A 27,883-nucleotide genomic window follows, 5' to 3' on the forward strand; every position below is an offset into this window, starting at 1 on the left:
ACATATGTCCCAATATCCCCTCCCTCTTGCGCCTCCCTCCCATCCTCCCTATCCCACCCCTCTAGGTCATTGCAAAGCATGGAACTGACCTCCCTGTGCTATGCTGCTGCTTCCCACTAGTTAACTATTTTACATTCGGTAGTGTATATATGTCGATGCTACTCTCACTTCGCCCCAGCTTCCCCCTCCCACCCCGTGTCCTCAAGTCCATTCTCTATGCCTATGTCTTTATTCCTGCCCTGGAACTAGGTTCATCAGTACCATTTTTTTTTCTTTTAGATTCCATATATATGCGTTAGCAGGAGGGTTCTCTTTTCACCACACCCTTTCCAGCATTTACTGTTTCTAGATTTTTTTGATAATGGCCATTCTGACCAGTGTGAGGTGATACCTCATTGTAGTTTTGATTTGCATTTCTCTAATAATTAGTAATGTTAAGCATATTTTCATGTGCCTATTGGCCACCTGTATGTCTTCCTTGGTGAAATATCTATTTAGGTCTTCCACCCAATTTTTAATTGGATTGTTTGTTTTTTTGATATTGAGCTCCATGTGATGTTTGTATATTTTGGAGATAAATCCTTTGTTCATTGTTTCATTTGCAAATATTTTCTCCCATTCTGAGGGTTCTCTTTTTGTCTTGTTTATTGTTTCCCTTGTTGTGCAAAAGCTTTTAAGTTTAATTAAGTCCCATTTTGATTATTTTTCTTTTAATTTCCATTACTCTAGGAGGTGGGTGAAAAAAGATCTTGCTGCGGTTTATGTCAAAGTGTGCTTTTCCTATGTTTTCCTCTAAGAGTTTTATAGTGTCTGGTCTTATATTTAGGACTTTAATCCATTTGGAGTTTATTTTTGTGTATGGTGTTAGGTAGTGTTCTAATTTCATTCATTTACATGTAGCTGTCCAGCTTTCCCAGCACCACTTATTGAAGAGGCTGTCTTTTCTCCATTGTATGTTCTTGCCTCCTTTGTTATAAATTAGGTGATATGTGCGTGGGTTTATGTCTGGGCATTCTATCCTCTACCATTGATCTGTATTTCTGTTTTTGTGCCAGTACCATACTGTCTTGATTACTGTAGCTTTGTGGTATAGTTTGAGGTCAGGAGTCTGATTCCTCCAGCTCTGTTTTTCTTTCTCAAGATTGGCTACTCGGGGTCTTTTGTGTTTCCATATGAATTGTAAAATTTTTTGTTCTAATTCTGTGAAGAATGCCATTGGTAGTTTGATAGGGATTGCATTGAATCTGTAGATTGCTTTGGGTAGTACAGTCTTTTTCACAATATTTATTCTTCCAATCCAAGAACATGGTATATTTCTCCATCTGTTTATGTCATCTTTGATTTCTTTCATCAGTGTTTTATAGTTTTCTGAGTACAAGTCTTTTACCTCTTTAGGCAGGTTTATTCCTAGGTATTTTATTCTTTTTGTTGCAATGGTAAATGGGATTGTTTCCTTAATTTCTCTTTCTGATTTTTCATTGTTAGTGTATAGGAATGCAAGAGATTTCTGTGCATTAATTTTGTATCCTGCAACTTTACCAAATTCATTGATTAGCTCTAGTAGTTTTCTGGTGGCATCTTTAGGATTTTCTATATATATATTTGTCTTTTTTCCCCCTGAGATATAAATTGCAAACACTTTCTCCTAGTTTTGCAGTTGTCTTTTGACTTTGTTTATGGTGATCTTTGCCATGCCTAAGATTTTTACTTTTACATAATGAATTTTTTGTAGTTAAATAAATTATTGCACCTGGATTTTGAGTCATAGGTAGAAAATCTTTCCCTATGCTGAGATTATAAAAAACTTCACCAAGGTTTTCTTTAACTACTTTAAAAATGTCATTCTTTACATTTATGTCCCTGATCCATTTAGAATATTTTCTAGATGGCTAACCACTTGACCCAGACAATTTGTGAACCATCTTTGCTCTAGTGATTTGTCACCTTCATTCTACACTAAATTTATATATGTACTTATGTCTATTTTTGGCCACAATCAATATTTGTACTGTGCTAACTAGTGCTCTAGTGCTAGGTATATGATAGGCATGATTTCAGATAGAGAAGCAGCCAGATTGTCCTAAGGTTGGGTGGGGAGCAATATAAGTCATCTGCCTAGTAAAGCAGGGGTGTGTTTGTTTCTGAGTGTCAGGGGATGAGGGGGAAAGAAGAGGAGGAATGAAGAGTTGGGATTTAATTAGAAGAACTTCTTTTAAGTCATAATCTCCTAAAGACACAGAGAGAAATGATGAAAAACTTGACCTTATTAACCTGAACAGAAGATGGAAGAAGAGGTAAAAAGAAAGAACCAAACTGATCAAGAGTGAATAAGGGCCTTCCAATCTGGTTAGGTTCCAGTACCTAACAAACTGATCTTCCTGTAAATAACAGACAAACTCTGGATAGTATTAAAAAACAAAACAAAACAAAATAATTACCCGAGGGCTCTTGAGACTGAACAAAGATAGGTTTGTGAGGGGAGCTGAAACTTGGAGTAAGTGACCAGCAAGGAATGAGTTCCCCATTTTTTGCACCTTTGCCCTGAGGGTAGCCTCGATCACAGCTGTGCAGGGGCAACAAAAGCTTCAACAGAAACCCCTCTGTCTTTCACTGGCATTACCAGGGGAAGCAGCCTGGGGCAACCAGAGCCCCTGGAGAGCGAGGAATAAATCCAAGGAAGGAGAAAGCCAGAGCCAGAGAGCCTGAAATTATGTATTTAAACTCAGTCCAGGCACCTAGCTGAACCTAGGTGGGACAAACTGAAAGCAGTTCATAGTTTAGGCTTAAAGAATGGAACTGAGATTTGAGTGAGGGGCCTACTACAGGCCATGCAATGTTGCAGTTTGAGTCTAACAAAGTTAATTGTCTGCTAAAACAAATAATTTTCAGAGTAATACAATAGATTCCAGAGTCTATACAATATAATATTCAGAAAATACAATCCAAATGTTTTTGGCATACAGAGTCAGAAAATATGGCCCAATTTCAGAGGAAAAATACAGTCCACAGATGCAAACCCCAAGATGACAAAGATGTTAGAGTTAACAGACAAGAACTTTAAAGCAGCCTAATTAAAATTATGGTCATAAGGAATGGAAAATATGTTCATAATGAATGAAAAGATAGGAAATATCAACAGAGAAATAGAAAATATAAAAAAGTACCAAATGGAAATTTTAGAACTGAAAAGTACAATATCTGAACAAAAAATTCACCACATGAGCTTAACAGCAGACTGGAGATGAGAGATGAGAGTCAGTGAATTTAAAGGTAGATCAATAGAGATCATCTGATCTGAAGAAGAGAGAGAAAAAAGTTTGGACAAAACAAACAAGCAGAATACCACAGAGCCTTGGGGAACTGTGGAAAAATTTAAAAAGGTTTAACATGTGGTAATTGGAGTCCCAAAGGAGTGAAGAGAGGGAATGAGACAGAAAAAAATTTGACTAAATAATGGCAGCAAATTTCCCAAATTGGGTTGAGAATATAAATTTACAGACTAAAAAAGCTCAGTGAACCCAAACAAGAAATCTGTGCCTAGTCACAGCATTGTAAACCTGCTTAAAAACAAACATAAAGAGAAAATTCTTGAAAGCAGCCAGAAAACCGATCCTTTACACAAAGGGGAAAGTGATTTAAGGACTATGACTTTTATTGAGCAACCATGGAAGGCCAGAAGACAGTGGAGCAATATCTTTAATGTGCTGAAAGAAAAGAGAATCCTGTCAACCCATAAGTCTATATATAAGAAAAACCTCCTTCAAGAATGAAAGTGAAATATACATTTTCAGAAAATAACAGCTAAGAAATTTGTCGTTACCAGAACCAAACTACAAGAAATACTAAAGTTCTTTGAGCTGAAGGAAATGATACTGAAGGGAAAGCTGGATCTTTAGGAATGAATGAAGAACACTGGAAACAGTAAATATAAAAACTATTTTTCTCTTAGTTTCTTTAAAATACATATGATTGTTTAAAGCAAAAATTTATAATATTGCCTTGTGAAGTTCATAATGTGTATGTAATACACACAACAAATACAACAAAAAGACAATGTGTGTGTGTGTGTGTGTGTGTGTGTGTGTGTGTGTGTGTGTGTGTGTGTGTAGGGGATAAATGGACCTACATAGTTGCAAAGTTTGTATATTTTCCATGACAGGGTACTACGTTAAGTCTAAGTAGGCTATAAACAAGTTTAAAAATATATTTTAATCCCTACAAGGTTTCTATATTTTATGTGAAGTACTGTAATCTTGAGGTTTCTACATTTTATGTGAAGTTTACTATATTGACTCTAAGTAGACTTTGAAAAGTTAAGATTGTATAATGTAATCCCTATAGAAACCACTAAAAATAATGCAAGAAAATTAGCTAATGACAATAGATAAAATAGAATTCTGAAAATGTTTAATAATCCAAAGAAAGCAGGGAAAAGACGAAGAAAAATCAGAGAGGACAAAAAAATAAAATAAAATGACTGACCTAAATCCAACCATATCAATACTTATGGTAAATGTTAATGGAGTATACACTCCAAAAAAAAGCAGAGAAGAGCATAATGGATAAAAAGCAAGACCCAATTTTATGCTGTCTATAAGAGATACACTTTAAGTATAAAGACACAAATGCGTTGAAAGTAAGTGGATGGAAGAAGATTAACCATAAACACAGTAAGACCCATGAAAAATAAAAACGTATGTCCAGGGCTTCCCTGGTGGCACAGTGGTTGAGAGTCCGCCTGCCGATGCAGGGGACACAGGTTTGTGCCCCGGTCCGGGAAGATCCCACATGCCGCGGAGCGGCTGGGCCTGTGAGCCATGGCCGCTGAGCCTGCGCGTCCGGAGCCTGTGCTCCACAACGGGAGAGGCCACAGCAGTGAGAGGCCCGCGTACCGCAAAAAAAAAAAAAAAAAAAAAAGCAAAAACGTATGTCCATACAGAGATTTGTGTACAGACATTTGTAGGAACTTTAGACACTACAGTCAAAAACTAGAAACAACTGAAACATCCATTAACAGCAGAATGGGTAAACAATACGTGGCATAGTCATACAATATACTACTACTCAGAAATAAAAAAAAAGCTAACAACTACTTGTTGATATAAACAACATGGATGAATCTCAAAATCTAAATGAAAAAAGCCAGACACAGAAGAAGTATATACCATTTATATGATCCATTTATATAAAATACAAACTAATTTACAGACAAAAAACAGATCAGTGGTGTATGCCAAGGATGGAGAGAGGGATTGAGTGTAAAGGGGCAAGAGGAATCTTTTGGGATTGATGGAAGTGTTCTGTATCTTGATTGTGGTGATGGGCATATACAACTGTCAAAACTCATTGAATTGTACACTGTGGATGCAACTTACAGTATGCAAATTATTCCTCAAAAGAGGTGAGGAAAAAATTTAAAAGACCTAATTTTCAAATAACTTTAGATTTTCTATGGAACTCTAAAAAAAATTCTTCAATTCAATTTTTGCCATTTTTCTGAGACCATGGTTTCTGTTAATAAACGTCTCTCTCTGTTAAAAATCTTTAGGTATTAAATAAAACAGTGGTTCTAATTTAGTCTTAAAGCCATAGGGACATGACTTTAATGTAGTTTTCAAAGACAAGCTCAATAAACAGCTGCATTTTCTGGTCTATTTTTGAAGACAATGAAAGGAGAAAAAATCAATAAGTGGAGTCTGACAACTGTACTGAAGCATGAATCATAGAAAAAGTTTTTTTTTTTTTTCCTGGAACACTTTAGGAAGCAATGAATCTTTATCTTCTATGTTTGGGTTGTTAACATTTGGTGTTTCCTGAGAACACATATGGATAAAATACCTTTCTAAAAGAGCTTGACATCAATCCCTAGCAAAGACTGGGAGGAAATATTAAACAGATGGTTTGTGAGCACTTAGAGAGGGAACCTGATATCCTTGTGTACCAAGGCTGAGAAATGGAGGCTGGTTGACAGCATCATTAAGATGATTTGTAAATGGTTGAAAGACTTACATACCCAATGAGTGCAGACTGCTGTCAACCTGGACAGATGCCCTCTGGATGCCAAAATGCATTGATCACAGTGGCCGTTTTAGGTTTGTCATATGTATTACTTAGTCATTCTTTGGAAAGCCATTATAAAATTTTTTATATGAAAATGAATACATGCAACATATATTTAAGCTATGAAGCATAACAGCAAAATGAACACTCATGAAGCCTTTATTCAACTTAAGATGTAGATCATTGACGCTACTAAGATATCTATATGCTTTGCCCTAATCTTCTCTAAGGGAAACCTTGCTACACTGAATTTTTAAAAATCATTCTTTTCCTTTTAAAACTAGTTTTTTTATTTTAAACAAACACGTTAGTATTTTGTTTTGCTTGAGCTTTATAAAGAGATATCTTATTGTCTATATCCTTGGTTATCTGCTTTTTTTCCTCAATATTGAAAAGATTTATCTACATTGTTGTAGGTAGCTGTGGTTCACTCATTTCCACTTTGTGAATAAACCTTGTAATACTTATTCATGCCTCATTCAATGGACATTTGAGTAGTCTAATTTCTGGCCTTTTAAATAATGTCACTATTCACATTCTTGTACATGTCTCCAAGTGCACATTTGTAAAAGTTTTTCTAGAGATATTCTTCTAGGAATTCTTCTAGGGTATTGTGACTGTTACTTTACAATAAAATGACAAGTTGTGAACCAATTACATTCTTTCTGTCAGTCTATAAGAGTTTCCATGCTCTGCTATTGCCAACACTATAGTGAGACTTCTTAATTTTTTGCAAACTAGTGGGCATAAAATGGGATATCATTGTTTTGTGTTTCCCTGATTACTAATGAGGGTGAGAATTTTTCTTATGCTTATTTTGAGATTTCCTCTTCTGTGAAATACCTGTTCAGATTTTTTGTTTATTTAAAAATTAGATTGTCTTTTTAAAAAAAATTGGGTTTCAGGCATTCCTTATTCTGGATACCAACTCATTATTGGTCATATGAGTTGTAAATATAGTTATGACTTGTCATCACTTTCTTCATGGTGTCTCTGATGGACAGACATTCTTAATTTTGAAGTAACCATACTTACCAATCTTTTACTTTATGGTTAGCAAACTTTATTCCTCTTCTTTCCTACCTTTGGTGATAAAATTTTCTCCTATATTTTCCTGCAAAAGTTTTAACTTTCATATTTAAATCTTTAATACATTTAAAATATAGTATTGTAAATGGCATGCAGAGGGATCAAATTTCATTTTTCCCATACGGAATACTGATAGTTCCAGTATGATTTAATGACTAGATCCATCCTTTCCATGCTTTGCCATGTCAACTCAGCCACATATCAAGTTTTCATATAATATGGCTGTCTGTTTCTGGGCTCTCTCATCTGTTCTAGACTGGACAATTTGCCTTTCCCTGTGTCAATATAACACTGTCTTAATTAGAACAGCCTTTTAATCATCTTAATATCAGGCAAGGTAAACCTTTAGCCTTAATATATATCTTCGCATCTAATATATATATTAAGATCAGCTTGTCAGGTTCATTAAAAAACTGATAGCATTTTGATTGGAATTGCATTGATAGATCAATTTGGGGAGAACTGAATCCTTATGATATTGAATGTTTCTATCCATTAACATGCTCCACTTAATTATATCTTCTTTAAGGTGCATCAGTAAAGCTTTAAACTATTCCCAATAACTATTCTATGCATCTTTTGTTAAAATTCATTTCTAAATACTTTACTTTTTTATTACTGTAAAAGGTATTTCTTTAAAAATTGAAGTTTCTAAGAGTTTGTTTCTAATTATAGAAATGCTATTGACTTTTTTTAAAAACATTTTTATTGGAGTATAATTGCTTTACAATGTTGTGTTAGTTTCTGCTGTGTAACAAAGTGAATCAGCTATACATATACATATATCCCCTCCCTCTTGTGTCTCCCTCCCACACTCCCTATCCCATCCCTCAAGGTGGTCACAAAGCACGGAGCTGATCTCCCTGTGCTGTGTGGCTGCTTCCCACTAGTTATCTATTTTACATTTGGTAGTGTATGTGTCCATGCCACTCTCTCTCTTCGTCCCAGCTTACCCTTCCCCCTCCCACATCCTCAAGTCCATTATCTACATCTGTGTCTTTATTCCTGTCCTGCCCTTAGGTTCTTCAGAACCATTTTTTTGTTTGCTTTTTAGATTCCATATATATGTGTTAGCATACAGTATTTGTTTTTCTCTTTCTGACTTACTTCACTCTGTATGACAGACTCTAGGTCCATCTACCTCACTACAAATAACTCAATTTCCAGGAAATGCTATTGACTTTTGTATGTTTATCTTATATCCAGCCAACTTGTTAAACTCTTACTAATTTGGTTATTAATGTAGTCAATTAAATATGTTTCAAATAAAAACAATTTTGTTTCTTTCTATTCAATCTTCACACCCTTTAGTATTTTTCTTATCTTACTAGGCTAGGACAACTATGCTGAATCAAAGTGGTGATGGGGCATCCATGTATTATTCCTGATTTTTGAAGGCAATCCTTCTGGGTATTCTTGGTTATAGGTTATTCCCTTTCACCACTTTAAATATATTGTGCCACTCCCTTCTGGCCTGAAGAGTCTCTGCTGAAAAATCAGCTGATAGCCTTATGGGAGTTTCCTTGTATGGTATTTGTTGCCTTTCCCTTGCTGCTTTTTAATATTCTCTCTTTATCTTTAATTTTTTTCATTTTAATTACAATGTGTCTTGGTGTGTTCCTCTTTGGGTTAATCCTGTATGGGACTCTCTGCACTTCCTGGACTTGGGTGACTGTTCCTTTCCCAGGTTAGGGAAGTTTTCAGCTATTATGTTTTCAAATATGTTCTCCGCCCCTTTCCCTCTCTTTTCCTTCTGGGACTCCTATAATGCGAATATTAGTGCACTTGATGTTGTCCCAGAGGTCTCTCAAACTGTCCTCATTTCTTTTTCTTTTTTCTATTCAGCGGCAGTGATTTCCGCTACCCTGTCTTCCAGATCACTGGTTCATTCTTCTGTAGCATTTAGTTTACTGTTGATTCCTTCTAGTGTATTTTTCATTTCAGTTATTGTATTCTTCATCTCTGTTTGGTTGTTCTTTATATTTTCTAACTCTTTGTTAAAAACTTCTAACTTCTCACTTGTACATCCATTCTTCTCCCAAGTTCTCTGATCATCTTTACAATCATTACTCTGAACTCTCCCTGTTGCCTCATTTTGTCTAAGTTGCTATTTGTATTTTTATGTATGTGTTAGGTTACTTTTCTTGACCTTGGAGAAGTGGCCTTCTGTAGGAGATGTCCTATGCATCCCCTCAGCATACATTCCTCTTGTCACCCATGTTATATGCTCTACGGGTTCCCCCCACGAGGGCTGTGTGGGTGCTTCTGTTGTGGTGGGCTATGTGGGCAGTCTGGTAGGCTTTGTTGGTCCCTAGCCAGGTTGGTTGCCAGGCCCTGCCTTGTGTGGATGCTACTAGCTGCTGGTTAGTGGGTTCTGGTCACAAGGTGGCTAATTATAGAACCTCAGGTGGCCCCGGGGCTAGTGCTGGCTCACTGGTGGACAGAGTCAGGGTCCAGAAGACCCTAGGTCTGTTGCCTGCCCACTGGTGGGTGAAGCCAGGTCCTGGGGTTAGTGCAAGTCTATTGGCAAGCAGATCCAGGTCCTGGAGTCTAGCTGCAGGGCCCAGGGATCCCAGAGCTGGTATCATATTGCTGGGGAGTGGGTGGGGAGGGCGATTCCTGTCACAGTTGGGTATGGGGTCTGGGGTGTCACAAAGCTTGTGTTGGCCTGCTAGTAGGCAGGGCTGGGGCCCAGCTGATCCTAGGGTAGGGTCTGGCCTGTTGTCAGTGGGCTGGGTCTGCAGGCTACAGGATTGTGGTTTTCTTGCGTTTAGTGTCTGCCCCCTGGTGGGTGAGGCTGGTCTAGAGGTTACTGCAAGCTTCCCAGAGGGCAGGGCGGGAGCTGGGTTTTGGCCCTCTGGTGAGCAGGGTTGTGTCTAAAGGCATATCTGGAGGTGGCTGTGGGCTCAGGTAGTCTTTAGGCAGCCTGACTGCTGATGGGTGGGGCTATGTCTCTGCTTAGTTAGTTGTTTGGTCTGAGGTGTCCCAGCATTGGTGCCTACAGGTTGTTGGGTGGGGCCAAGTCTTGGTGCTAATGAGCCAGAGGGAAGATCCCATGATGGTGCCTGCCTGCACCAGTGTCCATATGATAGAAAGCTCCCAAATATGGCTGCTGCCAGTGCCTATGTCCCCAGGGTGAGCTGCAGCTGCCCCCCATCTCTCTGGGAGACTCTCCAAGACAAGCAGCTAGGTCTGGCCCAGGCTCCTATCAAATTACTGCTTTTGCCCTGGGTCCCAGTGTGTGTGAGATTTTGTGTGTGTCCTTTAAGAATGAAGTCTCTATTTCCCCCAGACCTTTGGGATTCCTGAAATTAAGCCTGCAAAGCCAAATGCTCTGGGGCTCATCTTTCTGGTGCAGGACCCTGGGCTGGGGAGCCCAATATGGGACTCAGAACTCTCACTACAGTGGGAGAACCTCTACAATCTAATTATTCTCTGTTTTGAGGGTTGCCCACCCAGGGCGTATGGGACTTGATTATATTGTGAGTCTGCCCCTCCTACCAATCTTGTTGTGGTCCCTTCTTTATGTCTTTAGTCATAGAAGATCTTTTCTGGTAGGTTCTGGTCTTTTTCATTGATGGCTATTCTACAGATAGTTGTGATTCTGGTGTGCTCGCAAGAGGAGGTGAGCTCAGGGTCTTTCTACTCTGCCATCTTGGCCACTCTCCTTTTTTTTTCTCCTTTGTGCTTAGTCTAGTTTCACTTGCTCATATGGTGCTGCATGTAAAGGCCTGAAGGTAATCTTTCACCAGTAAAGAACCGTATTGTAGATTTTTGATAGAAACATTTTGCCAAGTTATAGAAGTTATTTTCTATCCCTGGTTTACCAAGATTTTTTTTTTAAATAATGAATGGATGTTAATTTTATCATATGTTTTTCTGTATCTATTAAGATAACATAATTTTTACCTTTATCTGTTGATGTAAATTATATTTATACATTTCTTTCTTTTTTATTGAAGTATCATTGATTTACAATGTTATATTAGTTTCAGGTGTACAACATAGTAATTCAATCTTTTTACAGATTATACTCCATTTAAAGTTATTATAAAATATTGGCTATTTCCCTGTGCTCTACATTACATCCTTGTACCTTTATACATAGTAGTTTGTACCTCTTAATTGCTTTCCCCTATCTTGCCCCTCCCTCTAAGCCCTCTCCCCACTGGTAACCACTAATTTGTTCTCTGTATCTATAAGTCTGTTTCTGTTTTATTATATTCATTCATTTATTTTTTAGATTCCACATATAATGATAATGTACAGTATTTATCTTTCTCTGTCTGACTTACTTCACTAAGTATAATACCTTCTGGATCCATCCATGTTGTGCAAATGGCAAAATTTCAATCCTTTTTATGGCTGAGTAATATTCCATTGTATATATATATACCGCATCTCCTTTATCCACGCATCTGGTGATGGACATAAGTTGCTTCCATATCGTGGTTTTGTAAATAATGCTGCTATGAACATTGGGGTGCATATGTCTTTTCAAATTAGTGTTTTTGTTTTCTTTTTTTTTTTTTTTTTTGCAGTACATGGGCCTCTCACTGTTGTGGCCTCTCCCGTTGCGGAGCACAGGCTCCGGACACGCAGGCTCAGCGGCCATGGCTCACGGGCCCAGCCGCTCTGCGGCATGTGGGATCTTCCCGGACTGGGGCACAAACCTGTGTCCCCTGCATCAGCAGGCGGACTCTCAACCACTGAGCCACCAGGGAAGCCCCCATTTTTGTTTTCTTCAGATATACACACAGGAGTGGAATTGCTGGATCATATGGTAATTCTATTCTTAATTTTTTGAGGAACCTCTATACTGTTTTCCATAGTGGCTACACCAATTTACATTCCTACTAACAGTGTACTAGGGTTCCCTTTTCTCCACATCCTTGCCAACATTTATTATTTGTTGTCTTTTTGATGATAGCTATTCTGACAGGTGTGAGGTGATAGCTCATCGTGGTTTTGATTTGCATTTCTGACGATTAGTGATGTTGAGCATCCTTTCATGTACCTGTTGGTCATATATATGTCTTCTTTGGAAAAAATGTCTATTCAGGTCTTCTGCCCATTTTAATTGGGTTGTTTGATTTTCTGATATTCAGTTGTATGATCTCTTTATATATTTTGGATATTAATCCCTTATCAAATGATATCACTTGCAAATATCTTCTCCCATTAACTAGGTTGTCTTTTCATATTGTCAATGATTTCTTTCACTGTGCAAAAGCTTTTAAGTTTAATTAGGCCCCATTTATTTATTTTTGCTTTTGTTTCCATTGACTTAAGAGACAGAGCTAAAAAAATATTGCTATGATTTATGTCAAAGAGTGTTTTGCCTATATTTTCTTCTAGGAGTTTTATGGTTTCTAGTCTTACAGTTAGGTCTTTAATCCATTTTGAGTTTATTTTTGTATATGGTGTGAGATAATATTCTAATTTAATTATTTTATACATAGCTGTGTTGTTTTCCCAACACCACTTTATTGAAGAGACTGTCTTTTCTCCATTGTGTATTTTTGCCTCCTTTGTCGTAGATTAATTGGCCATAAGTATGTGGGTTTATTTCTGGTATCTCTGTTCTGTTCCATTGATCTATGTGTCTGTTTTTGTGGTGGTACCATACTTTTTTGATTACTGTAGCTTGGTAGCATAGTCTGAAGTAAGGGAGCATGATACCCCCCAATTTTTTCTTTTTTCTCAAGATTGCTTTGGCTCTTTAGTGTCTTTTGTGGTCCTATGCAAATTTTAGGATTATCTGTTCTAGTTCTGTGACAAATGTCATGGGTATTTTATACAGATTGCATTAAATCTGTAGATTGCTTTGGGTAATATGGACATTTTAACAATATTAATTCTTGCAATCCATGAACACAGGATATCTTTCCATTTATTTGTACAATCTTTAATCTCCTTCATTGATGTCTTATAGTTTTCAGAGTATAGGTCTTTTCCTCCTTGGTTAAATTTATATTTATATATTTCTAATGCAAAATCACCTTGTATTACAGGGATAAATCCAACTTGATCAGTTATATAGTCTCTTTTTATACATGATAAGATAATTTAAGATGGTTTTATCTATTTTCATGAGCAGACTGGCCTGCAATTTTCTTTTCTCACATTGTTCTTGTCTGGTTTTCTATCATGACTTGGCGGTGGGGGGGTATTTTCTTTTTCTTTCTTTCTTTTTTAATTTCTAGAAGAGTTTGTATAAGATTGGAGTGATCTGTCCCTTGAAAGTTTGATGGAATTTGACTATAAAACCATCTAGGATTGATAATCGGTTAGGGGAACCATTTAGATTTTTATTTCTGAGTCAAAATTTGTATCTTTTAAGTAATATATTGGTTTTTGTCTAAATGTTTGATTCCAATGTTTTGATTCTGCAGTTATGCTCCTTTTTCACAACCCTAACATAGTTTATTGTGTCCTTTCTTTGTCTTTTCTTCATTGATTTCACCAAAAAATTCTCTATTTTATCAGTTTCTTTCAAAGAACCAACTTTTGAATTTTTGATTATCTTTATTGCTCTTTTCAGCTGAGGAAGTATAGAGAATGGTTAAGTATGTGAGCTTTAGAGTCAGACTGCTTAGAATCCCTGTTCTGTATCTTAACTAAGAAACTTTGCGAAAGCTAATTTGGACAAGAAACTATGCCTTAATTTCTTCATCTAGATATATGAGATTAAATAATAGTGGAAACTATTTAAAACAGAAAGTATTTGGACAGAAGGTGTTCAATAAAATGTTGCTGTTATTATAATCTATAGACAACTGTTAGAGTATTTAAGAGACTATGGCTTTTAGTTCACATATCTTTTCCTTGAGGCTCAGAACTTACTTAAAAATAAAACCAACTAGCAGCATTATTCTCTCCATTGATGGCTCTCCTATGTGCTTAATTTTGGCTGCTGGAATTGGAAGGCTCTCCCAGATCTTAAATTTATGATCAAAATCCAGTATTAGAGATCTGCTCTAAAGGTGTCAGGTTGGCTTACATATAAAGAGGGCATATAAAGATAAAGAAGTATTCCATCTTCCCCTGTGAGAAGTATATCTCTTCACATCTCTATTACATAGACCAACATTTCCAGTCCTCTTTTAAGAGCAAAACAGGAACAAAATGGATAAATAACAGAAAAGAAGGCTAAAAAACTATGGAAAAAGTTTTATAATATTATGTTACATGAAAACAAAAAAATTACATACATAAATTATAACTCTGAAACCTAAAAATGATTGTGGACAACTGAGAGGTAATGTGCAAAAACAAAATCAGTGTAATGGAGTAGTGGAATTGTGAATGATTTTGAATTAAAAATTATTTTATAGTCACATTTTCTTTTCAATAAAAAATTATTAGAGCCTGAAATTTTCTCAGTAAAAAGGTATGTATAAATTTTCTCAGTAAAAAGTTTGTGCGAGGACACCATCTCTCACAAACTCTTACTATTACTATTAATATCAACAGAAAACATTTATGCATTGCTCACATGTGCCAGGTACTGTTTTAAGTACTTTACATGCAAGTTATATTTAATCCTGGTAAAAACCCTATAGAATAGCTACTATTATTAGCCTTATTTTATAAATGAGAAAATTGTGGGATGAAGCGTTTAAGTAACTTGTTCAAGGCCACAGAGTTCAAATAAAAATTCAGCTGGATGGTTAAATAAATAGTGATGAATTTATACAATAGAATACCTCACAGCTACTAAAAGGAATGGGTTAGAGCTCTATATTCCAATATGAAAAGAATTATTGGATAAATAGCTAAATAAAAAAATGCAGATCAGTGGGTATTATATAGTTCCATTTTTGTAAAAGTGGATGATATCAAAAACCCTAATAACATTACATGTATGTTCATGTCCAATATATGTGTAAGGAAAGCAATCCAGCAGAATGTGTCCTACACTGCTGATAGCAATTATCTCTGGAGGGTAGAATTTTGGGTCATTTTGAACTGTTTACATTATACTTCTGTATAGGGAGTGTTTACTTGTAATAAAAAATTAAAGAATAACTGGACAAAAGCTACCACAGAGACAGCTAGGCAGGATATTTCAGCTAAATTTTTTTTCAAGTTTATACAAATGACTTATTTCCACACTTGCAAGGGTAAGAAATGGTTCTTTAAAGCAAGCATTTACTTGAGCAAATTTTAAAACAATTCCTATGGGGTTACAGGATGGAGAATACAATCTAAGACCATTCTTACAAGCCTTAACATAACTAAATAAGCTTTTCTAAATTAAAGAAAAACATTTTATTAAAGATTCAACATTGCTTACAACTCCGAGTTTATTGAATGTGTGTAAAGAATGTGTATTTAAACTGGGGATTTATTTGAGGCTTTTATTATAGTGACCACACATATAGTAATAATAACACTGATGATAACTTCATAGATTTTATACTGTCTTTGCATTCAGCTAAGAATGGGGGGGGGCTTCCCTGGTGGCGCAGTGGTTGAGAGTCCGCCTGCCGATGCAGGGGACACGGGTTCGTGCCCCAGTCTGGGAAGATCCCACATGCCGCGGAGCGGCGGGGCCCGTGAGCCATGGCCGCTGAGCCTGCGCGTCCGGAGCCTGTGCTCCGCAGCGGGAGAGGCCACAACAGTGAGAGGCCCCCGTACCGCAAAAAAAAAAAAAAAAAAGGAAAAAAAAAAAAAGAATAGGGGTGGATTTAATTTAATTTAATTATTGTATTTCCTGTTGGATGACCACCTAAAAAATTTTAAGATCAGTCAAATTCATTTTCAGCTCCATAAAACTTTGTAAACATATCTCTGTCAAATACATCTGGTGAACTTCTGATGTTCTTAATATCAGCTAAATTTTAAATAAAGAAAAAATGAACAAGTTAGCTAATCAAGAACAGATGGAAGAAAGTGTCATTTATACACTTGAAAGAAAACATATAATAAGCCATAAGCCTGAAAATTTATAGAAAACCTTAACTGATATGAATGTGATTTAAAGTTAACCTTTTCATTAAAATGAAATTATCTTGCTAAAGAACTCTCTAAAAGGTGAGTCTACCTTCTTAATTTCTAAGTTCGCTTTTTCTTCAACAATTCTGGATCTTGCAGTCTCCAAGTCATCTTTGTAATAATTAGATCTCACTATGCAGGGCTGCACTAAAGAAGGCAGAAATTAGACCAATCGAAGGACATAGTCTCATAGCTCCTTTTAAAACTGATCTGTAATATCATTTCCTTGTATGGTAACCTGTTTCTTTCTTCAAAAGGTAGCATGTAGACAATTTTTATTTAATTGATGATCATGGTTACCACAGTTAAAAAATTATAAATAGATTCAAAAAGTGTTTGAATCAATTCATGATATTCATGGGCTACGAAGGGAAGCTACAGGTGTTTGGCATATGTCCCTAAATATTTGAGTTGATGTCAGAGAGTGTGACCACCACCTCTCACAAATTATTTGTTTTTTCCCAATCATTATTTATTTATTCAAGAAACATTTATTGAGAATCTACTATGTGCCAGGCAGAATGATATATGCTGGTGATACAAAGATGTATAAGACACAGTCTTATCCTCAGGTAACTCACAGTCCACTTGAGGCCTGGCCATTAAAAACAAATCTCAGGACTTCAATGGTGGCGCAGTGGTTACGAATCCGCCTGCCAATGCAGGGGACACAGGTTCGAACCCTGGTCCAGGAAGATCCCACATGCTGCGGAGCAACTAAGCCCGTGCGCCACAACTACTGAAGCCTGCGCTGCCACAACTACTGAGCCCATGTTCTGCAACAAGAGAAGCCACTGCAATGAGAAGCCTGCATGCCGCAATGAAGAGCAGCCCCTGTTCACCACAACTAGAGAAAGCCTGCGTGCAGCAGCGAAGACCCAACACAGCCAAAAATAAATAAATAAAAAACAAAAACAAATCTCAGAAATATTAAACCATCCATATACAAAAATTTTCAAAAATACTAAGAGTAGCTAACTTTTATTTAGCATTTACTGTATACTAAGTAATTAACATGTATGATCTCATTTAACTCCCATAACTACTGGATGGGGCAGGAATTAAAGGCTTACACAGGCTAAGTACCTTCTCCAAAGCCACACAGCTAGTAAGTAATAGAACTGGGATTTAGACTCAGACATCCTAATTCTAGAGCACTCATCCTTCTGAGAATAAGACTAGTTGCTGTTGTTAATCTCTTGACAAGAACATCAGATATAGCAAAACATTAATGCAATAAAGGAATTAACTTTGAGGAAAGTACAGGCAAACTGGGAAGATTTCAAGCCATGAACCATATGTACACTTAACTCACAAAGGGGAATTACAAGCAATTTATGGGATAATGTATTATTTATAAGCAAATAGGAAGTTACTGGAAGAATCGTTAGCAGTGACACAAGGTAGAAAGCTGCCTTCCTGCATTTAAAAGCTCTTCTGTACAGTGCTAGCCTCTAACCATTTTAAATAAAGCCATCAGGTACCCTCAGAGTACTCTGAGTTTTGTGCCATTAGAGATTCAGTACTTTCTGGGTACAGTCACTGAAGGGAGAAAAGGACATAGTCCATGCCTGATCTGTCCATGATCAAAGAGAAATAAAAAGAGCTTCTCTCTCACAGATTCAGTTTGAGAACCCACTGGGAAAGACTCTGATTAGTAGCCTGGAGAGCTATGATTGCCTCCCCTGGGTCATAGCCCACCCTGCGACCATGAAAGTAGAGGTGTTACTAAAGAAGGGGGATGCAGGGGATGCTGGGCAGACCAAGAACAGACTCCACAGGTATCACTGTCATCAATTCATTCAACAAATATATACTGATAATCTAGGATATACTACAGAGTGGGGCGCAGAAATGAGTAAGACAAATTTGTAATGCCAAGGCTTAATGCTTAAGAGTTAATACAGATAGAAAAGATATCAAGTAGTTTACAGTTTAGGTGAGAAGACAAAATTATCACACAATAAAGCAATGGTATCATCAAAAAATCTACAAACAATAAACGCTGGAGAGGGTGTGGAGAAAAGGGAACCTTCTTACACTGTTGGCGGGAACGTAAATTGATGCAGCCACTATGGAGAACAGTATGGAGGTTCCTTAAAAAACTAAAAATAGAATTACCATATGACCCAGCAATCCCACTACTGGGCATATACCCCGAGAAAACCATAATTCAAAAAGAGTCATGTACCACCATGTTCACTGCAGCACTATTTACAATAGCCAGGAAGTGGAAGCAACCTAAATGTCCATTGACAGGTGAATGGATAAAGAAGATGTGACACATATATACAATGGAATATTGCTCAGCCATAAAAAGAAACGAAATTGAATTACTTGTAGTGAGGTGGATGAACCTAGAGACTGTCATACAGAGTGAAGTAAGTCAGAAAGAGAAAAACAAATACTGTATGCTAACACATATATGTGAAATCTAAAAAAAAATGGTTCTGATGAACTTAGGGGCAGGACAGGAATAAAGATGCAGACGTACAGAATGGACTTCAGGACAGCGGGGGGGGGGAAGGGTAAGCTGGGATGAAGTGAGAGAGTAGCACTGACATATATACATCACCAAATGTAAAATAGATAGTGGGAAGCAGCTGCATTGCATGGAGAGATCAGCTCGGTGCTGTGTGACCACCTAGAGGGGTGGGATAGGGAGGGTGGGAGGGAGCCGCAAGAGAGAGGGGATATGGGGATATATGTATAGGTATAGCTGATATACTTTGTTATACAGCAGAAACTAACACACCATTGTAAAGCAATTATACTCCAATAAAAAGACGTTAAAAACAAATAAAGCAATGGTAAACAATTCTATGTGGTATATAATTAAATGCTAAATTGTGTTGTGTAGACCACAGGCTACGTGGTTGTTCTAAGGAGAGGAAAATCAATTCAGTAGTCATGAACCTCAATTAGGCCTTAAAGGATGGGGAGGATTTGGTTGGAAGAGGATAAGGGGAGGAATTCAGAGGAAAGAAGGGGGAATTCAGAGGAAAAGATTACTACAAGTGGAGGGATGGAAATAGAAGCACAGTCAGTGAGGAGACTGCCTTGAGAAAAGCAGAGGGTGTGTAGTAGCTGAGAGCTCATATACCACACAGCAAGGCTAGTTACCCTCCCGCCCCAACCAGAACAATGTCAGTGGTCCATGATGCTGGAAGGATCCACATGTGTCAGAATTTGATGGGAAACACATCCTTAGTTACCAACCCCCTAACCTAATTAGGGCATGAAGGGAAGAGTGAGGTTATTTATATGGAACCAGGAAGAGATCAATGGTATCAGAACAGTGGACACCTCCAGGTGTGTATAACCTTGGAGAAGACCAATATAACCAGAAAGAACTGACAGAGGGTGAACTGTAACTTGAGTGTTGGATAAATTAAAACCAGTCAAAAACCTTTTAAATGCTGTAATTTGAGAATCTCTACTTGATCTCCTGACAAAAATCTTCTCATAAATTTCCATTGCTTTAGCATGAAATCTAAATGTCTTAGAATGGGTTTAGGGCATATATGGACTTTCTTGATCTAACCCTTGCCTACCTTTAGAGCCTTACTCCTGCCTCTGCCTGATAGGCTCCTGACATAAGGAACCATGGGCTCATCTCTGAAAGTTGATTTATCTTGATTTCTCATGTCCCTGGGTCTCCTTTTTGAGTCCCCCTTTCCTCTTCCTCTGCTTGGTTAATTCCTATTTGTCCTTTAAGACTCAGTTTGAATATTTTCTCTTCTAGGAAGTGTATGATTACTGGTGATTTATGGGGGATTTATTAGCAGAGATCTGAGTGCCAGTAGTTACTGGGTTGGGGTAGGCGGGCTGGGGACATCAGGGCTGGGAATCTAGTGACTCAAAACCCATTCTGGGGAGGTAGGAGGTAGGCAGGGCACATATGAACCGAGACTATAATCCCCTGGCACATGTTCCATTGTTCCATCAAACTTCACTTACAAAACACTGATTAAGAATTTCAAGACTGCAACCCAAAAGCATTAAATCCTAAGCATAGGGGCTTTCTGAATGCAGGGCCTTGTGTGACCGCACTGGTCATAGGCCAATGAAGCCAGCTGTACATATAAGTCTCTTCATACAGCATTGGTTATGATAGCAAAATGTAATAAACCAAATTATTCATTAATAAGCGATTAAACAAACTATGGTCCAACCACAAAGTAAAAAAAATCATGTATCCAGTAAAAAACGAGGAATGTCTATAGATACTAACATAGATAGCTGTACAACATGCGAAGAGGATTACAGAATATTATGTATGTCATGATCCCATTATAATATAAAATATTTCTTCCTATTATCTATCTATCTATCTATCTAATGGAGCATTAAGAGTGATACCCCAATCTCTTGAGGAGGAAGGAATTTTTACTTTTTATACCTATATTTCAGGTTTTACATTAACATATATTGTTTCTAAATTAAAAATATGATTAAAAAATTAAACTCTAACATGTAGAAACACCTGTCTGAACCACAGTGAAATCTGTTGGCTTCATTTCATTTAAGAACATAAAAGACCATGGAAGAGATTTCCCTGGTGGTCCAGTGGTTAAGAGTTCCCTTTGCAAAGCAGGTGGTTCGATCCCTGGTAGGGGAGCTAAGATTCCACATGCCTTGCGGCCAAAAAACCGAAACATAAAACAGAAGCAATATTGTAACAAATTCAATAAAGACTTTAAAAATGGTCCACATCAAAAAATCTTTTTTTAAAAAAAAAGTCCATGGAAAATAATCTTCCTGATCTGTAAAAGACTACTCATTAAAATCTTACCATTCTTTTTACCTTTTCTTTTAATTCTTACCGTCGTTGCTGGCCTCTTCAACAGGGGATGCTGAGTCCATACATTCTAGGACTCCCTTTGTGATCTCAACCACCTGAAGTCTCCTGACCCTGACTATGTCTGTATCTTTCAATCCTTCCTCCAATTGTTTGACCACCTCTTTTCCAGGCTGTGAAGTCAGAACAGTAATCTGGAAATAAATAGAAGAATCAACGTGTCTACTTTCCCTGATGTACAGAGGTTAGAATGTAACAGGTTAGATCTGGAGGATTAAACACCCCAGAAATCTGTGGTAGTGGCTATTGTCTTTAGGGCAAAGAAAAAGATTTATATGTAATTTGCAAATCAAATTTCATTTGACATATTCTGGTGCGAGAGGTCTGGTGGGACAGATCATCACAAGACCCTGCCAAACAGGCTGAACCTACCCCAGAAAGTGACCAATGAGAAGCCATCCCTGTGTTTTAGTTTTTCTTTTGGTCGTACCGCATGCAGCATGTGGGATCTTAGTTCCCCAACTAGGGTTCCCCGATTAGGGATTGAACCCGCACACCCTGTATTGGGAGCGTGGAGTCTCAACCACTGGACTGCCAGGGAAGTCGCCCACTGTGTTTCAGTTTTTAAGACTGCTTGAATCATTGACAGTATCCCTCTTGCTCAAAGTGCTTTGATTTCTTGAGGATACAAAGGAAATAGAATCCTTAAATTCCACTCATTAAATGTGTACTAAAGATCAGAGAGCTTATATGCTCTTTTCTCACAGTGGTACTTCCATGTAGATTTCTCTCCTTGCTCAATCTGAATCTGGGTTGAACTTGAAACTCTGGAAGGCAAGTATTAAATACATGCAATTCTCTTTTGTACTTAGACATTTTTAATTGATGAATAAGCATGCAGATGAAAGCATAATTATTTTTAAACTCATTTGTCTGATGCCTGATGTTACTAGAGACTGAATGTGCTTTAACTCACAGTCACTCATGTACCCAATGGAGTATCTAGTCATGACTTTCAATGTGAATGAAACAGAGAACAACAGAAGGATGACAAACAATGAAGGATCTAGATGGACTGAAATGGGAAGATGAGTTAGTGTCCTAAGCCATCTTTTACCTCCAGGGAAGTGTAGGTCAGAGCTGCACTTGTGGTCATGTGTCCACTGTACTGTTTGAACTGCTGGAGCCCATCCTTTATTGCCAGCTGCAGAGAAGTGGCTTGTGGTCTGAAACAACCTTCTCTTTGCAATATGCGGAGTTCTGAGATGCAGGCCTGCAGCCTAGCAAAGTTCCCTTTCACTTGCTGCAGAGAAAAATGAATCAAAGATGCAAATCTTTAGTGACTCACGTTTCAGATTAACTGGCAGTCTAATTTCATTATCAATTACTCCTCAAGAGTACTTTTCCCTTCCTGAAAATCTGTTTATTTGACCAAGATCTATGGAATGCCTATTATGTTCTAGGCACTGCATTAAAATATTCCCTAGACCAGAGGAAGGAAAATTTTTAGCCAAAGGACTTTGATTATGTGGAATTACTAGAAACAGGAAAGAATGTGTTTTAACTCATTCACTCACCCAAAGGAAGGTTCAGTTGTGACTGCTTAGTTTTATTTTGGGGTGGTCTGCAAATTGGAGGCCTAGCAGCGTCACTCTTAGACATTATCTTCATTTCTCAGTCAGTCTAGGCACAGTGAGCTTCTCTATTCAAGAGTGATGTTTTATCAGAAATGAGGATTTTGATCATTTTAGAAATGATAAGGTCCTACCTAATCTTCCCCTCAGGATCACTTTGAGCAGAGATGCTTGGCTTAGTCTGCAGTCAGGTCAAGGAGCCAACACGTAAATCTCCTGGCTCTCCTCACTTTCCTTCACAAAAACTTGTTCTCAGGAAGTAATCTAATCTAATCTGACTCTAGATCGATGTTACGTCTTCTAAGAATATATGCATTTTGAATAAATGTGGAATTAAAATTTGTGACACTATTTGAAGGAATTCCAAGCATCAATAGCAGGTGGGGGTGGAGTGGGGAGGAATTATATTTGGGATAAGGAAACTTTGCTGATCAAAGAGCAGAATTGAGCAATATTTGCAAAATGCACATAAAATTCATGAGCATGTTACTTTGCTTACATGCTCCTCTCCATGAATCTCTGGGAAAAACACAAGAAATAGTATATAATTCTTACACAAAGAGAACTTGTAATCTAGATAGGAAGATAAGAAACCTACTCAAGTACAGACTAGTAGCCTTTGAGCATTTCTTTTCATGTACTCCCTAAAAGAATATGAAAAATGATATACTCCTTTATACGTTTTTAAGTTGACATCTAGATCTTAAGTAAGTACGTAGTTGTTAAGGATATAACTTCCAGCATATTTAAATATCAATATTTCAAAATAAAACTATACCACTACTCTTTAAAACATAATCCAATAGAATCTAAATATCATAGGGATTTGATACTTGCATTATTCAATTTAAAAAGTACATGAGCAAGCTCTTTTTTCTTTTTAACAGATGGAAATGAATATTATTCATTTTTCTCCTTGAATTCATATTTCCATTTCACTTTTCTCATAGAGTTTTATCATAATGTAATAGAATTTTTTGGTTGGCAGTTTGTTTATTTTTTCGGTACGCAGGTCTCTCACTGTTGTGGCTTCTCCCGTTGCAGAGCACAGGCTCCGGATGCGCAGGCCCAGCGGCCATGGCTCACGGGCCCCGCCGCTCCGCGGCACGTGGGATCTTCCCGGACCGGGGCACGAACCCGAGTCCCCTGCATCGGCAGGCGGACTCTCAACCACTGTGCCACCAGGGAAGCCCCGGCTGGCAGTTTTTTATTGATCATCTTATCATACTTCTCTGTGTCAAAAATATTTACATGTTGTAAGATTTTAAAATTTCCTATGACTATAGGCTCTAATTAATAATCTAGATTGAGCTATTATTAAAATTATTGCTCATATACAATTGATCAAAACAACATATATATTACCTATTTTGATAATTATTGGCATTAAGCATAAACTTTAATTAAAAATGCATCTCAATGGCATGAGCATGTTGCGTTCTTTTTTCAATTAGTTAAGGTATGTGTGAATAAATTACTGATTGAATGGCACCAACATTCCGTATTAATCCTATTCCTATTTTCTAGGAGGTTTCTAGTGCTGAGAACCATTGTCCTGATAAATATAGAAGTCAATCAAATTGTCAAACTCATTCTGAGCTATATGCCAAAAATTATATAGGGATATAAATACTAATAAAAATTATTTTAATGATCAGCTGCTACTCAGTTGTTTGTTTTTTAAGATTTTTTTTGATATGGATCATTTTTTAAAGTCTTTATTGAATTTGTTACAATATTGGTTCTGTTTTTTTTTTGTTGTTGTTTTTTGGCCACGAGGCATGTGGGATCTTAGCTCCCCGACCAGGGATCGAACCTGCACCCCCTGCACTGGAAGGCGAAGTCTTAACCACTGGACCACCAGGGAAGTCCCTCAATTTAGTCTTCCTTCAATTTTGTTAAAATTGGACATCACCTGGTTGCAAAAGATTTTTTTTTTTTTTTTTTTTTTTTTGCTGTACACGTGCTTCTCACTGTTGTGGCCTCTCCCATTGCGGAGCACAGGCTCCGGACGCGCAGGCTCAGTGGCCATGGCTCACGGGCCCAGCCGCTCCGCGGCATGTGGGATCTTCCCGGACCAAGGCACGAACCCGTGTCCCCTGCATCGGCAGGGGGACTCTCAACCACTGTGCCACCAGGGAAGCCCTGCAAAAGATTTTTAACCCAATCATAAGTCCTTTACTTTCTTACATTGATGCCAATATTTTGAATTATTCCTTGTTTGGTGCCCCTGCAAGTTTTAAAACCACATGGCAATTCATCACAGTAAAATTCATAGTGGGTGAAAGATTTGTACCTCTCACCTCTTCCTTTTTATTTTGGATTTTCTTTGTGAAGTGGAAGAAGGGTAATTGTGAAAGGGATGGTGGGAATGATGAAGTAGTCTGACACTCTCATCATAGGCATAATTAGAGAAATTTTAGAAAAGAATACTAGTGGAAATTGAGGATCTATATATCAATTCTTTAAAATTATATATTCCTGTGTACTCTGGGAAGTCTTATAGCCCTAGTGGTATGTGTATCCCGGTTGAAAGAGACTGTTATAGACTATTGATACTTTAGAGATTTAGAAAAAGAAAGGTAAGTGTTGGTGGAAAGGGGGTGAGATGGGGCTGAGAATTGAAAGGGTAAGATTTGTAAAAAGAATACAATATTTTATGTGTTTATGTGTGTGTGTTGGGGGATTGGTAGAGAGGCTGAAAGTTCAATACAAGCATCTATGGAGGTTGAAAGTGAATATAATGTGTCAGAGAGGAAGAGGAAATGTGCCTGACAAGAGTAGAGGATGCTTGTTGAAGAGTAGTGGGCATTTTAGTTAAAGAAGTACTAGTCTTGGTTAAGGTTTTAGATCCAAATAGACTTGAGTTCCAAACCTATCTCTTCCTCTTACTGACTATGAGTCCTTAAGCTAAAATGTCTTCAATTAGAAACTGGGGACAATGGAAATACTTATCTTACAGACTAACTATTAAATGACTTAGTTCATGTCACACAGTATGTACTCAGTGTTAGCTGTGGTTATTATTTTTTATCACTATCAAACCCTAAAAGCACTTAAATCATTGCTGATTAAACAGAAGGGGTTTGTATTGACTTAATGGCCCTATTCTACAACTGACAAAAATAAGTGGAAAAAAAATAGTATCTATGTAAATGACATAGGTCCATTCAGTCATCCATTTTAAAAAACATTTATTATTATGTGCTTATGATGTACTAGGTACCTAAAAAAAGACATAATTCCCACTTTCTACTAACTTACAAACAAGTGAGATAAATAGCCTCAGAATAGAAAGGGATAAGAGTCACACTAGAATGACATTTTCCAAAGTATGTTGACAAGTTATTGTCTGTCTATCTCACTAGAATATAAGCTCAATATAATAATATACTAAAGGAGGAATCTGATCTATCTCTTCATTGCCAGGTCTGCAGGGCCTAGGACAGTACCTGGAACACAGTTTTATTAAACAAATTATTTTTGAATAAATGGTAAATGGATGCACATATAATAAGTTTTAGGGGGAAGAAAAATATAAGTTAGAAAATATAGGCATTCTCTGTACTGCCTTTGCAACTTTTTGATGAATCTAAAATTATTCAATAATGATAAATTTATTGAAAAAATAAACTAGGAAAATAGTAGAAAAAAAAGGATACTATCTTCTGGTAGGGAAGGCCTTTGGAAACATGACAACAAAGGTAGGAAACCATAAAGGGAAAAATGAAGAGATCTGACCACATTAAAATTTTCTGTTAAGTAAAGGAGAATATGAATAAAGTTAAAGACAAAAAACAAACTGGGTAAATATTTGCAATGTATAAGATTAGCATGACATTAATATTCTTAATATGTAAAAAGCACCTACAAATAAACTAGATATCTGAAACACACTCTTCTACCACCTAACAGTATACATACTAGATAAAACACAAATATCTTTTATATGCATAGTTGAATTCATAAGAAATTAAGGGAAATCCCCAGGAACCAAAGTGGGGACAACAGGAAACTACAGTGTGAGATAGGTATAAATGCCTTGGCTTTACTTGTTGATCTTGGGAACCTAGGGCTTTGTGTTGTAAATGAGAAGGAGACAAGGCCTTAGGCCCTCATAAGGAGTAGAATTGGAACTGCCATCCTGGCTCAAAGTTAAGACCATTCAAAAGGTTATTGTCTCAGTGAAAAGGTGGGCTAGAAAGAATCTACTCACTGGTCAAGGGAGGCGACAATGAAACTTGTTAAGTTATGTGAACTCTGAGTAGAAATGAGAAAGAAATCACTGCTGGGACCTAGAAACCATATATCTCCCCTCATGTGGGTTTGGGATTTGTCTTTATCTGCAGGGTCCAGGAAACCCTAATTTTAAAACATAACTTAAAGTGGTCCTGGGTTGATAGCACCTCAGGGCACCTGACTCAAGCAAACATAAATCCTTTCTAGAGGTATACACCCTAAACTCAGGCCCCACAGAATTCTCACACATTAAGATCAGCTTAAGGTAAGCTCATAATCCAAAATTACAAAATCAGTGAGGAAACCAAACATTATGAGAGAGAGTGCAGAAACAACAAACAGGAGAATTAGAATACCAACAATTTCAGATATTAGAATTATCAAATATATTTAAGTACCTTTAAGATGTTTAATGAAATAAAAGAGGGATTCAACACTATGAACAAAGAATTAAAAAACTATGAAAAAAGGACCAGAAAGATTTGAACATTACCAGGGTAACTGTACACTGAAGTAAAGGGGATAATCAGACATTTCAGGGTCTACTGGACACTGGCTATGAACTGACACTAATTCTAGGAGATCCCAAACATCATTGTTGCCCACTAGTCAGAGTAGGGGCTTGTGGAGGTCAGGTGATCAACGAAATTTTATATCAGGTCCAGTGGGTCCCCAAATGCAGCCTGTGGCTATTTCCTCAGTTTTAGAAAGCATAATTGGAATAGACATACCTAACATCTGGCAGAATCCCCACATTAGTTCCCTGACTTGTGGAGTGAGGGCAATTATGGTGGGAAAGGCCAAGTGGGAGCCTCTAGAACTGCCTCTACTTACGAAAATAATAAAAGTAATACTGAATTTCTGGAGGAATTGCAGAAATTAGTGCCACCATCAAGGACTTGAAAGATGCCGGGGTGGTGATTTCTACCACATCCCCATTCAACTTGCCCATCTGGCCTGTACGGAAGACAGACGGGTCTTGGAGAATGATAGTGCATTATCATAAACTTAACCAGGTGGTGACTCCAACAGCAGCTGCTGTGCTAGATATGGTTTCATT

The 27,883-nt window shown here is 37.4% G+C and overlaps 1 protein-coding gene across 1 annotated transcript in view; it reads right to left on the reverse strand.

The window, feature by feature from the left end:
* The window catches only part of M1AP (meiosis 1 associated protein), a gene marked incomplete at both ends in the record, with an annotated part of 76,567 nt that overhangs the window by 34,626 nt on the left and 14,058 nt on the right, over positions 1 to 27,883 (reverse strand). Inside the window, 2 exons of the mRNA XM_082852421.1 lie at positions 20,976 to 21,144; positions 22,068 to 22,253. Of these exons, the coding sequence (XP_082708547.1) occupies positions 20,976 to 21,144; positions 22,068 to 22,253 (355 nt within the window). The remainder of the gene's footprint in view (positions 1 to 20,975; positions 21,145 to 22,067; positions 22,254 to 27,883) is intronic.

This window comes from Leucopleurus acutus (genome assembly GCF_964270905.1).
Source record: "Leucopleurus acutus genome assembly, chromosome: 12".
Classification (NCBI taxonomy): Eukaryota; Metazoa; Chordata; class Mammalia; order Artiodactyla; family Delphinidae; genus Leucopleurus; species Leucopleurus acutus.